We start from the raw sequence: 14,815 nt of genomic DNA on the forward strand, positions 1-14,815 counted from the left end.
TGGTAACCATCCTTCTACTCTCCATTATGTTCCTTTTTGTTTGTTTGTTTGAGACAGAGTTTCGCTCTTGTCACCCAGGCTGGAGTGCAATGGCATGATCTTGGCTTACCACAACCTCCGCCTCCCAGGTTCAAATGATTCTCCTGCCTCAGCCTCCTGAGTAGCTGGGATTACAGGCCTGAGCCACCACGCCTGGCTAATTTTTGTATTTTTAGTAGAGATGGGGTTTCACCATGCTGGCCAGACTGGTCTTGAACTCCTGACCTCAGATGATCCACCAGCTTTGGCCTCCCAAAGTGCTGGGATTACAGGCGTGAGCCACCGTGCCCAGCCAAGTTGCTCTTCATTCTCATTTCATTTTAGCTACAATTATTACCTTACCACTAAAACATCTTTTGTCAAGGTCACTAATAACTTCTATGTTTCCAAATCCACTGTATTATTTTTCTGTTTTCACTATTCGCTATTAGATACACTCCACATCTCTGGCTACTGAAAATGCACTTTTTTCTCACCTTTCACTGTCCTGTTTTTATTATGACAACATATTCCTGTGTTCATTTTACCTCGCAGAGTTGGCTTTTCCTAGTCTCTTCTACTTAATCATTCTTCTTGACCCAAGGTTTGCATATTAGATATTCTCAAGACTATTCCTGGGTCCTTTTTTTTTCTCCATCTACTCTTTCTCCATTGTCTCCCAGAACCTAGAACAATGCCTGATACTCATAGTTAATATTTGTTGAAGAAAAGGAGTAAATAAAATAGTAAAAATGCAAGCTCAGAATACATAAGTATCAATACGCTATTGTGATTCATGATGTGAAAAGAAATATCCAAGAAGTTAATAATGACACTTTAATTCAAGTAGATGCTCCAAAGTAAACTTATTTATCTATCTCCTCATTCTAAAAATAATTTTGGTTAGCATACTCAAACCAAATATATCTCTTATTTATTCCTACATACAAAATAACAATTTGAATATTTTTAGAGAAAAACAGAGGATGTGATTTACTATCCATAAAAATTCAGTTTATTTGTCTACATTATTGAAATTAGCTATGTTTTCTTTGAGAAGAAAACAGAAGGAAACAGAAAACATACGACTTCAAAAAATATTTTTAATATGATGTCTAATTCTCAACAATTCTAAAGAAGTTGGACAATATTATTTTAAATTTATACATACAAGATGGTTGCACTTCTTTTAAAATTTGCCTAACAGTCACCATAGTAACAGATGCAGAGTCTTCTCTATGTGCTTCCTGGTGTTATCAATGTGAATAACAGCACAATGTTAGAAAGGCAAACAACAAATTCATAGCAGCACATCATGAGATCAGTTTTAATAACTGCAGTGTGTTTAATTTACATTTAAATATAGAAACTATTAATATTTATTATCATATAATGATACAGAAAATATTTTCTTTTATATCTAGAAAATATTAATATTAATGCAAATATAATTTGCATATGTATAGAAGAATAGACAGATCCATCAATCAATATCCTTTTACACTGCTCTGTGGAGTTCAAACAATATAGTCTTGTTCCTGCAGGACCACCAGCACAGGCCAGAACAAAAATTGGCCGCTGACATGACTCATATTTTTATGAAAAGATGACTAGAGACAACATAAAAATCCTAAATTGTTAAACCCTTGAAGAATAATTGGGATAATAGATTTTTCTTAAAAATGGCATATTTTGACTAGAAAATCTATCTTCCTTGAGAGTCTCCTTCTATACTTCTTCCTTAGATACCACATTCTTTTCTCTGTTCCTATATAAGTTTTTGTTCGTTTCCTTGTTTTAAATAATTTTTAATATTTTTAGAGTTATCTGTACTCTTTGGTCAGAAATGCCTTCAAGGCTCAAGTAATATGGTCTTTAGCAATTATCTTTCTGCAAAAAGGAATATGAGAGAATATTTTGGTAGAAAACAAATAATTGTATTTTGCAGTAGAAGATGCTGGAAATGGAAGGCATCTTGAAATCAACTAGGGTGAATTACATGTTTGCAGTGATAGAAACCAAGGACCAGAAAAGTTGTTGCTGTTCTTCTTCTTTGTCTCTTTTCTTCTTTTTGTTAAAGTCACATGTCTAATTGGGATAGAACTCAGAACTTCTGCTTGTGAGCACTTTCCAGGGTACCATGGTATCCATTGTTTTGAACCAACAATTGATATGTTTTGAAACATTTTTTGAACTTTCAAAATTAAATTACTAATGAAAACTCACTCCCACTTAAAAAGTATGTGTTAGCTTTTCCCTATGAAGCTTTCTGCCTGATCAATTCATGAGGGACATTTAAATGGAGTAGTGGTGAAAACTCCATACCATATCAGCTTCAAATGTGTCATTTCTGCATATAAAATGTATCAGATGAAACTCACTAAGGGATAAGAAAGATATCATCATAAGCAGTATTTTATATCACACTAAATAGAATAAATGTTTATGAGCTTGAAAAATCATTAAGTAATTATATTTTATCTGAGCTCATTAATGCAGTTTTTACTACTCTGCACTGAATTTATTTATTCAGTAGAATAAAATATCAATATATAAAAGTAATAAATTATTGCCAGATAGGAAAAAAAAAAGTGGTGTGTTTGGTTCATCTCATAGCAGTTTTTCTATTTTTTTTTTGACATTAACTCATATCTGAAGTCTAATTTCATAGTAAAAGTAATTTCATAAAGAACATGAAATGTAAAATAAGCTGTCATTTAACTAATTTACTTTAGATATGAATAGTCATAAAACCGCAACACTTCATATCCCATGTGAGCTTGGAGACTCTTAAAATTTCTTCTGTCCAGGCAGCCATAGTCAGCAATTATTTAGAGACCATATTCACACACAAATATACATTTTAAACTGTAACATGCAAACTTCAAAAATAACAAAAAAAAGAATTATATTTGACATCATATTTTCAAAACATGAAGAAGATACTTTCATAGAAGTTATTCTCCAAAATGATGACATCTTGGATATGACAGATTGCTTACTAAATAGACAGAGACTTGTGAACCATCTGCTATGTAAGATTTCTCTATCAAAAAGAATTAACTCTATTTAAACCAGTCAGACAATATGAGTATGGGCTGTTTGCCAGTCCTGAGAAATAATCTTGTAATATTGGAATGAATGTTAACACAGTATTTATGAAAAGACAAATACAGCATTACTACCATTTTGGAAAGTACCTACTTGTTCCTCTTTCCAATTCACTCCGAAAATAGAGTTATATGCATAATTTTCACTTAGGTGTGAGCTTACAGGTTCAGTACAGCTTGACTGCTGTTTCCTATAATTTAGAGCTTCCTTTTACAAGATCTCCAACTTTGACTGACAGCCAAGCAAGAAAATGAACTCCACATGGCTCCAGTCACCCTAATTATGTCAGATGTAACTGCTCTTCCTTCTATTTTTCTTCCATGAAGATTTAGCATGGGTATATCTGCATCTTGGTGACTTCATATTTTTGTTAATTTCACTCAACAAATAATTAAAGTGCATGTTAAACATGGAGCACCACATGTACAGTGTTTGACACTGGAGCGAGGTGGAGGAGGAGAGATGGTTAGATTAAAACAAAAAGAGGAAAGCAAAATTTCTGCTGTCAAAGATTTTATAATCAATTGCAAGGAGGTATATCAGCAAAACTATGAAATATAACCATAATGCTGGGCAGTGAGGTTAAGGATTGACATACAAAGCTTTAGAAGACTAAGAGGGACTCATCCTGGTATTGTAGTTAGTAATGGCAAAAAATAGGATGGATTATAGAAAAAGGCTTCTTTATTTAGTAAAATTAATTATTTAGTATTATACTGATTTTAAGATACCATTGCTTATAAAATTCCCTATTTAATTAAAATAGCCTTTTGATATGAAAAAAAGAAATAGTTGTTAAGTTTCTTCTTACATTGAATGTAAGCTATCTGAATTTCGGAAATGTTAAAACACAAAAAAAATTACAATTACACAATCCATTACATGGTCTTCATGTTTAAAACGTACAGGTCATTGTGTCAAAGGCTTCACACACTTTATCTAATTTGATTCTTGTGATATCTGAAGTGGATTCTGTTATTATCAGTTTATAGTGATGGTGGGTCTCATGCTGGGAGGGTGACTGCCAGTATATGTTTCCTCAGTTTAGGTAAAGGGCTAAGATATTAGCTTATATGTCTGACTCTAGTGCTTGGATCTTGACTGGGAGTTTACACTGCCTCCAAATACTAGTTGAACACCCTCTGTTACATGAGGCAGAGTAATGTAATGGTCAAGTGCATGAACTACACAAGCTGAAAACCCAGCTCTGCCACTTACCACTTGCATGGTCTTAAATGAAAGGTTTAGCCCTCAGTATCTCTCTTTCCTCCTCTATAAAACAATTATGATTTTATAATATCTATCTCATATGTTTTTTGTGAGAATAAAGCAGTGAATATACACGAAGTCCTTAGGACAGTACCTGGCACATGGGGAGACTTAGCAATTATTATTTGATAAGTGCAATATGTTAAGTACTGAGAAAAAGAAGATGAATAAAAAGCAAAATAGGGCCAGGTGCAGTGAATCGCGCCTGTAATCCCAGCTCTTAGGGAGGCCAAGGCAGGCAGATCACTTGAAGCCAGAAGTTTGAGACCAGCCTGTCCAACGTAGTGAAACCTCATCTCTGCTAAAAATACAAAAACTAACCGGGTGTAGTGGCACAGGCCTGTAATCCCAGCTACTCCGGTGACTGAGGCATGAGAAACGCTTGAACCCAGAGGCAGAGGTTGCAGTCTGCAAGCCCAGATCATACCACTGCACTCCAGCTTAGGAAACAGAGTGAAACTCAAAAAAATAAAATAAAAAAAAGCAAAATAGAATAGATTCATATAATATATTGGGTTATGCATCATTGCGGAAGGAGCATAAGAAAAGATGCAAAAACTAAGTAGGAGCATGTAAGTTGTGTCAGGAAACTACAAGACACTCAGAGAGTGTGAGATTTGGGCACTTAAGGAAGAGCAGATCATTGCTAGGAGTATGGATTTTATTCTGTAGGCAAAGGAAGACTGAAAACTTTGGAGCAGGGGATCCTGATCAGGTGTTTGTTTTAACTAGGTCAAGCTGATAATCTGATGACAGTTTGGAGAAACGTAAAAGTAACCTAGGTAGAAAGCAGTTGAGAGGCCTTTGTGCAAGGAATAGATACATTATGGGAGAAGACAGGGTTTATACTTAACATGGGAAAAAGCAAATGCAGATTGATTGGATATGCAAAAATAAGCGGGGGAAATGGTGAGGGCAACAATAATGCATTTTTACTTCCATTGTAACTTCCTGGGCTCAAGAGCTTGCATTAATGTTTCTGACAAATAGCTATTTTGATAAAGTCCATGATACTCTCAAGGTTAGTAGTAACAGAACTGGCTCCCCCTTACAATCTCACCTTCACCAAGAAAATAGTTAGTCATCCCACTAACTTTGATTTTTCCTGCTATTGTCCTTCAGAAACATATTTGAATACACCTTTTGTGTTTCCTTCGTCCTAAGTTGTCAGAACCAGCAACACTTTAATGGTGATTTTATGGTAAGGTTTTATTGCTATCAAAGGGCACCATATAATCATTTTTCCCTGACATGGTTTCAGAAGATTAATTTTTCATTTCTAGACCCACTAAAAGCAGTATTCAATCAAGATACAGTATTGTGACGTTTTCACTAACTGAACGCCTGTTTTCCGTATGCTTGGGGAATCGTTCTTTTGATATCAGACAAAATCACTATGATTTATTTTTTGTGGTTGGCAATAGAATTTTAAGTTACATATTTATGACTAGAATTGTGTGGAGTCATAAAATAAACACCAAATGCGTAATATAAATGTATACTTAGTAAGTTTGAAATGTGTTTTTTAAGGCACGGTATATTTATCATTTGCTAGATGACATGAGGCAATGCAAACATGATGCTTAAAAGTGCCAGTTCTAAAACCAGTTATCTGAACTCCAAGTCTGGCTTCAATACTTCGAAACTGTGTGACCTTGGGTAAGCCACAAAACTTTCTTGTGGCTCAGTTTTTCATGTTGAAAATGGGAAATTCTATTAATACCTACTCAGAGTTTTTGTAGTTAATTTATCAATTGTTTAATACGCAGTACAGGATTTTCTTTCCAGAGTAGTTCATTGTGAACATTTCCGTAAAAGGAGTTAAAAATGTGATAGATCTATAAGATATAAAATGAAAGTAGGAAGGCTACTGTATTCCCAGACCAGGCAATAGTAAATTTGTATACCAGACTAAATAGATTCTGAAAATGAGAAATTTCTTCTCATTAGCAAAGTTAGGCATGCTGGATGTGGGTGTATACAGTGATAATAATCTTCTGATGGAAATCCAGATAGTCAGAAAGAAAGAATATTACGAAGTACACTGACTTCCTAAAGTACTGTTTTTACTGATGCATAGTACATAATAATTTACCTCAATAAAAATGAATAATAGGAGCTACAGCAATTAGCTGTGTCCACATTTTTCTATTTAGTTTTACGTGTGTTTTAAAAGCCATTTATGAAGGTAAGAAATGTAAAGAACTTTTTCCACTTGCTGTCCAGTGGGACAAAAATGGCACCATAGGGTCTTTTCATATGGTATACTCCTTCGGATACAAATGGAATGTATCTATGGAATTAGAATTTCAATTGAAGACTTTTGCTTGCCTGAGGGCTTAACAAGTCACTAGTCTGTTCATGCAGCAGTCTTTGTGCTCTGAATAACTCCAACTAATCTAAAATACCTTTGTAAAATTATCAATAGAGATGCAAATTTGCCTCACCATGCCACTTAAAAAACTCTTGGACCAAGTATTTTAAATTAGAAACATGTGGAAGGATGTCTATAGGAATTATATGTATAAGAGAGGTCTAGATTCTGACATCTATAGCTAATCATAAATTGATTCTTTAAAGGAAGTAACTGGGAAAACAGTGTATTTCTTCCTAGCCATGATGCTTCAATTCAGTAGCAATCATGAGTAGAAAAAGACGAATGATAATTCATTCCCTTTGTCCTCAAAGACAGGGAGATAGATTCCTTGAAATAACCGCCCACAGATGGTCCAGGCTTAGGCATTGGTTGGATGACTAACGTTGGCCAGGATAAACAGGATACTCCTGCTAGCCCACGCCTTGGGTGGGCTTCAACCCCAAGGCTAGCTGCCCGAGGCCTTAGTCACTATCACTGCCTCGGGTAACCCATATTCATTTTGACTCAAACATTTTATTTAGGCTGTCCAGTCAGATAGCTGTGTAATGTTGTATTAGTATTCTTGAACACGTCAGGTTAAACATAGGGGAAGACATTTAATCATTGTGAAGAAAACTTAGAAATGTTAGAAAACTTTAAGTAAGATGTTTTTGTCCAAAATCCAGGGCTTAATGGTGTCAAATTGAAAAGGAGTAAGAGAGGACCTGGAGTTAAATATTAACTCTACCTGTCATTAATATTGTCATTCGGGGAAAATTAATGCCATCTTTAAAGTTCAGTTTATCTGCAGTAAAATGGGAAATCTATGACCTTCCTTAACGGAGAAGTTGGAAGACTAAATGAGAAAATATTACTATATCTTAATGAATCTATAGTTCCTGGGACATAGTAGGTGCTCTCCCCTCATTTTAATTTTCCTTGGTTTGCCTTGGTATAACTATAAATCTTTTGGAGTAGCCTAAAAGAGGAAAACATGACTTTTTCCCCCTCCTGATTTCTTGTAGGACAATTGAAAGATTTAGGTGACAAGAAAGAAGAGAAGGCGGTGCAGAGGATGAGGGAAACACAAAGGGAAATTGTGCTGATAGAAACAAATTTTGGGAAAAGAAAATGATCTCTTAAGAGTGTTGCAAATCTGCTTTAAAAAGAAAACAAACACATTTATTACTGCAAAGATGATACGGAATGCAAATAGTAACACTCATAATAGAAAGGGGATCTCTTGATCTATCTTGAACTTCAAAATCATTGAGGATACTTTTAATATTAGATTAGTTAAGTCATATTTTCCTTTCTTCTAGCCAGCCAACAATGCTTTTTGATGTTCATTACTAAGTAGTGGGCTGAGACTATCCACCTCTTTTACAAAGGCTAGTAGCCAAGAAAAGAACTGCATTTGAAACAATGATCACAAAGTGAAAGGCTCCTTCTCCCATGACCTTTGAAATAAGAAGGTCACTATCTGAGAAAGGAGGGTCTGTAGCTGTGTCTTGGCCTCTTTACTACGATTTGTCACAATGGGGACAATAGCCTTCATATCCTACAAATCGTTTCAAGAGAGAGAAAAATGACATCTTATTGACTCTAAGACATGGCCAAGCATAGTGTTGCTGTCCACGTTTTTAGGGGATACCCCTTGCTCTCCAGATTGTTTCACATTCCACCAGTGTGACTCAATAGAACAGCATGAGTTTGGCCATCTGTTCTTGGCTAACAACAATATTATTTCCTTAGTGTTTACAACTCAGTTATGTAGAATAGCTATTTCTTTTTACCTTGACACTCCACTTAGGACTGCACTTTGCCTCTTTTGAGGCTGTTAGCATGATTACAACCAAATACTGAAAAGTAAAATATGACTACCTGCACCTATTGATGGCCTGGGGATTTATTTATTTTCCTTGAATTCAGTGATATTCCTGTATAATTGCTGTAGCCAGTGATTTCCAAACTCTTTTCCCCTCTTCTTTCTGATTACCATTAGAACTTGTTTTTTCAAACCATGACAATAACAGATACAATAGGACTGCTCTAGTTGAGCAAGTTTAGAAAGAAGCACCTGCTCATCATCTGTTTTGCCAGCTACGAAGACACCTCTGATATGAGGCTAGGAAACTTGTGCTAATAATTTATTATCACAGAGGCACATTGAAGATGAAAAAGTCTTGCCATTATTATCTATAATAGCTCAGAGAATTTCTAAAGCAGTAGGGGGACCAGGACAGAATCCAGTGGCAATTCCTCATGTAAGGAAAAGGAAACTGAGGGGCAGAGAGGATTTCTAGATCAAGGTTGTACTGTTTATTAGTGGTACAGCCAGACTTAAGTCCCTGACCTATCACCCAGTGAAATGATCTTTTATTGTGGTGGTTCAAAGGTTACTAGGGCTTCTCTTTCTTTAGGGCTGTTTCTGGCTAGTTACTCCCTCTGAGTTCTGAGTCAGACAAACACTTCTAAGATTTTGGAAAAATCTATGCATACTAAGTCATGATTTCAATAAGGAAATAGCAGCTTTACTTCAAAGGGAAAGGCCACAGAGAGCCAACTGAAGTCCATTTCTGCAGGCCACACTTCTCTTAACCCCCCATCCTCCAGATCCATTCCCCAGGAAAGTCAGAATGACAAAGTGTGTCTTCTAGAGCAGAGCCTCAGCAAAACCCTCTACCCTCAGCCACAGCAGGCAACCCTTCTCAGATTAGCATTTGATACACTGGGGAGATAAAAGCTACCTGATGCTAGCAGAATAAAATGTAATGAAAAGTGTCTCATTTCTTGGTTTGAAAAACAGGGTATTGATATATATTCTCGTAACCTAGAGATAGCGAGGTCGTATTTCTCAAGATGAGGTAGTTGGAAAAGTGGAGAGAAAAGAGGATGACGCTAAGACAGACTACTGACTTTATTTATTTATTTATTTACTCCCTAACACAGTCTTTATTCCTGCTGTCGTCTCTGGGCATTTACTTTGCCTACTAATGATATCCCCAGCCCTGCCTTTTATATATATAAAATTTATATATATAAACAAATTTTATATATATAAAAAAGCTTTGTTCTACCTAAATACTCATTGTGTTTTGACAATGGCTGACAAGTAACAATTCTGTGCGTGTGTGTGTGTGTATATATGTACACACACACACACACATATATATATACACATACACACACACACACGCACAAAATTGTTACTTGTCAGCCATTGTCAAAACACAATGAGCATTTAGGTAGAACAAAGCTTTCTGAACTTCAGGAATTCATGCTCAATTATCTGCCACTAAAATACTGAAAAGTTCTAGGAAAAGTCTTAAAACAACTTTGCACATATGCCTGTGTGTGTGTGTGTGTGTGCGTGCATGCACGTGTGTGTGTCTTAGGATCAAAATAGAAAAATTAAAGAGCAAAAAAACGTAGACACGGTTTTTTTGGTGGCAAAAATATGCCCCCATGGTTCCTGCCCCTTTGGGTGTTAAGTGACTAGTTAAAGGAGTAGGTTGCTTTAAAATCTTATTTCACTGAAAAAAATTTAGTAGTGACACCCCCTCCCCCAAATTATCATTGTTAACCACCAGCGTATTCTTTAATAAGAATTTGTAGGTAATACTCTTCATGCACGCAGCAGCAATGGGCACTCCTTCTTAAGGTTTAAGAAAACATGAAAACCACGAAGAATGTTTGAAATTATTTTCTCTTGGTTGGTGGAACAGATGCCTTTCATCAAGGAAAATGCTTTGGCCAAAACAAAGCCATATTCATTTAAAATATATTGTTTAGTAATTGCACAGACTCTGGATTAAATAAAATTTACTTTCAATGCAAAGATTTCATTTTTTTAGAAAAGGTTAACAAGCAAAATAGAGCAGGAAGACAGGCAGAGGATAATGTGTTAAAAGAATCAACTACGTCAAGGGCAAGAGCAGTTCAAGAAATGACAATGTAAGTACATTGAAAGGAAATTGGCCAGTGTGGATGTGATTTTGTCTAGGGGTCATTCAGGAACACCTGACTGACTTTATTTATAAGGCAATTGTCAAATCAATCTGTAGAATATGGATGAGGTGAAACACAGAGGTAGAGTATTATTCTAGATCATCTGTAACTTTTCAAATACAACCATCGCAGTGAAATTCCAGGGAGAATGTAAGTGACTCCAATAAAGAAACCTGTCAGTCAGTCATGAGTGTTTATTTATTATCACCCTGTGCCAAGCACTGTTCTAGCCAATATGAAACGATACAAAATAAAGAGTAGTCATCACCCGTCCAATCTCCTGAGAGCAAATGGATTACATTTGCAGACACACACACACACACACACACACACACACAGACACACACACCCTCTATGTGGGTGGTCAGGAAACTCAACTCTATGGACATATAACAACTTCATTTAGAAAAATGCTGATTAGAAAACCAAACATACAAAATTAGAAAAACTGGAGAATAATGAATTTTACGACAAATAGATTACAATGGATTCATAAGGCATGTCTTTTATTTAAGTCCCATTATGTTGTTAAAATTGGGAATAAAACCTTCACCCTCACAAATTTACAAAATATTTTTGGAATATATTATGCGAATATGGAGTCACACTAGTGTTGTGGAGCTGCTAACTCGAATAAAATACCATACTTGATAAAAAAAACCTTCTGTCCACTAAACTGTAAATTACTTAAAGTCAAAGATCAGGCCTTATTTGCCTTTAATATATCTTTAGGACTCTGTAGATAGAAGAGGTAAAGGGATAAGAATGAATGAATGAGACAGGTGGGTGAAATTTTCAAGAATGAGACATTTCGGTGAAGTTTTCAAAGGTTTCAAAAAGGAAAAAAACAAGATGACTAGGATCTTTCAAGCAGAAAGGTCTGGTTGGTCGGCCCCAGTCGGTATCCGAGTATACAAAGAGGGCTTGGCATTTTCATCACCACTGAAGAAGGATCAGTTCCTGCTTTGGTCCAGTAAGAATATGTTCTTGCCCAAATGCCACTCCTTAGTTTCAGGGACATTGCTATTTTGGTTTTCTGTTCCAGCCCAAGTGTCCTTGATGGTCGAACTGTTGGATTGACTTTTTTTTTCCACAAGAAGTTGGGTGATATTGCTGATGTGCCTGCCATGGCACTTGCTTGATATATATTGTTTTCATTTTGATTATTACTCAAAAGTAGCTTCATTTTAAAATTCAATTTTCTGACTCTCTGCTTGTGCCTTCAACACATTCACAATGATTTTCTGCTTCTCCACAAGGAAAGCACGTTGGATCCTGTCACAGACACATTTAGGAGACATGGAACCATCATAGACCCTGCTTGGCATGTGTGTTTCATTTCAGACTACCTCATAAGAACTTCAGGTCTTAAAGCATCAGCCTCTCTCTCCAAGTCAGCCTGAACACAAGCCACATACAGATTTCGGTTATTTCTCGACCTTTTTGGTGTAAATGTAAACAATTCTACCAACAGGGGTTCAGGGCAGCCTAGTTTTGTTAGAGGCTGTATTGTAGGGAAGTCCAAGGTTGCAGAATCATTCTGAGTCCCTTAGACGCCATTCTCAGAAGAGCTTGCTATTAGCTTAATGCTGCCCAACTACTACGTATGCTTCACCAGGGCAGAGACTTTTGTCTGTTTTCATTCTACTGTTCCAGCCTCTGAACAGTGCCCGACATAATAGGCATTCAGAAAATATAGTACTTGTTAAATGAATGTTATTATTTTGGCTGCCTTTACTTTTGCTTTATCTGTCCTGCTTTAGGGAGCTGGAAATTGGAGAAAAACTTTTGAATTCATTTCCCTTCTTTCTGTTCTGAAACTCTGGCCAAGGGTCCTAGCAAAGACCTTAGGGAGTGGGCATCCCTCTTGGAAACTAATGGCAAGTCAGGCGACAGGGGGCGGCAGAAGGAGAGTTGCAAGAAGTTCCTTCCCACTTCTTACTTCTGCAGCACCCTTCACCACCCATCGTGCTCTGTATCTGGGGTTAGAGGTGTTCCGTGGAAAGGAAAGCAGGGGCCGCCTTGGCCGCGTTCCTCGCCTGGGCCATCGGGGTCTTGCCCACAGAGAGTCCCGCAGCACCCCCTGTCTGCGCAGCACCTGTTGACAGCCAGTGGGCGGCCAAGCCCGCTCGCGCGGACGCGGCCCTGGGCTGCCCCTCCCAGAGGCGCCGACCCCCGCCCGCCCCATCGGCAGCCTGCGGGAGAGCCGCTGAGCCTCCCCCGCTCGCCAGCAGCGCGCTCCGCCCGGACTCGGCCCACGGCCCCCACCTCCTGTCTGCCGCCCGGCGGGGGGAAGGTAGAGAAGGGGAGGGGACAAGCCGGATCCTCCCGGCCGCCCCGGCCTTCTCTCTTCACCCCGTGCGGAGACGCCGCGCCGAGCCCCGAGGTTAGCGCGGAGCCCGAGGCGTGGGGGGAGGGGACGGGAACGACCGGAGCCCCGCGGCGACCCCGAGCGGCCGAATTGCCCCAGGCTTTGAGGAGCGGGGGACGCGCCCGAACAAGGTGAACTTTGGTCGCGGAAAACTCAAGCCAGGTGCCGGAATCCGTGCTGCGGCGCTCGGGACGCGGCGCCGACCGCGCGCCGGGCTGGGGAGCAGGAGCCCCGCGGCCTCTCTCCGCCTGCGCCTGGGCCGGCCTCGGCCCGGAGCCCCCCGGCCCCGCTCCGGCGCCCAGGCCAGTGGGACCCGCCGCGGCGCCCTCGCCTTGTTTCTTCCCCCTCCCCCTTCGGGGGTGGGGGGTGGGGCGGGGGAGAGGGGCGCCCGGAGAGCCTCATCTATTGGCAGCTTTGTTATTGATCAGAAACTGCTCGCCGCCGACTTGGCTTCCAGTCTGGCTGCTCGCGACCCTTGAGTTTTCGCCTCTGTCCTGTCCCCCGAACTGACAGGTGCTCCCAGCAAGTTGCTGGTGACTTCTCGCCGCTCCCCCGCGTCCCCACCCCCTCATTCCTCCCTCGCCTTCACCCCCACCCCCACCACTTCGCCACAGCTCAGGATTTGTTTAAACCTTGGGAAACTGGTTCAGGTCCAGGTTTTGCTTTGATCCTTTTCAAAAACTGGAGACACAGAAGAGGGCTCTAGGAAAAAGTTTTGGATGGGATTATGTGGAAACTACCCTGCGATTCTCTGCTGCCAGAGCAGGCTCGGCGCTTCCACCCCAGTGCAGCCTTCCCCTGGCGGTGGTGAAAGAGACTCGGGAGTCGCTGCTTCCAAAGTGCCCGCCGTGAGTGAGCTCTCGTCCCAGTCAGCCAAATGCTCCTCCTCAGGCTTCTCCTGCTGACATCTGCCCTGGCCGGCCAGAGACAGGGGACTCAGGCGGAATCCAACCTGAGTAGTAAATTCCAGTTCTCCAGCAACAAGGAACAGAACGGTGAGTCTTTCCCCCATTCTCCCCCTGCTTGTTTCTCGCTGTGTGTGTGAACGTTGGCATTGTGCGTTGGTATGTGATGTACACCAGACTGTGAAGGTATCTTTGGTCTCTACATGCAAATACGCGCTCCGTTCACTGGCATGGACTGTTGAAGGTTAAGTGTAGTTTGCAACTTTGGGAGCTGCCACAAAGCTCCAAGAGGGCAACGTGAGTGCCACTGCAGCCTCAGTTAGAGTGAGGACATTCTGGGAGCGACTGTGAACGTCACTTCAAATGCACATTGCAGGTTCGCTCATTGCCAGAGTTAGAAGTTCAAGAACTGCCTCTAAAAACGAATCCAAAATGAATGAGTCTTGGCATGTTTGACTTTACTCAGATTTGGGGAGGGCGAGGGGGGTCCGTCAGGAAATGTATCAGCCGCATTAATTGAAGCACTCTAGGTCGAAGTCATCAATTAATCGATGAGTAGATAGGAAATATAGAGGTCAAGAGGCTGTGTGGTCGTTTTTAGAGGAATTAAAAAGTGTATTTCTCTTGCGCCCTATTTTTTGTTTTTTAAACTTGCCTTTGTACTCTGAAGTCCTTACCTTTCTGGTGGTGTGTTTTTGTATGTGTTGGTGAATGACTGCTATTTTGTGTGTGCTGGAAGCGACTTAATCCTGCATAGGAAATGAGAATTACTTT

The 14,815-nt window shown here is 39.5% G+C and overlaps 1 protein-coding gene across 2 annotated transcripts in view; it reads left to right on the plus strand.

The window, feature by feature from the left end:
* Positions 1-13,048: 13,048 nt before the first annotated feature.
* PDGFC (platelet derived growth factor C) overlaps positions 13,049-14,815 on the plus strand; it is a 214,550-nt gene continuing 212,783 nt past the window's right edge. The window contains exons 1-2 of one of the 2 annotated variants that reach the window (XM_026454137.1): positions 13,063-13,151; positions 13,898-14,131. In XM_026454137.1, the coding sequence (XP_026309922.1) occupies positions 14,014-14,131 (118 nt within the window). In that variant the 5' untranslated portion in view covers positions 13,063-13,151; positions 13,898-14,013. Of the gene's footprint in view, positions 14,132-14,815 lie in introns of both variants that reach the window. The other variant, XM_031935310.1, reaches the window with a different exon arrangement.

Source organism: Piliocolobus tephrosceles, chromosome 3 (assembly GCF_002776525.5).
Source record: "Piliocolobus tephrosceles isolate RC106 chromosome 3, ASM277652v3, whole genome shotgun sequence".
NCBI lineage: Eukaryota > Metazoa > Chordata > Mammalia > Primates > Cercopithecidae > Piliocolobus > Piliocolobus tephrosceles.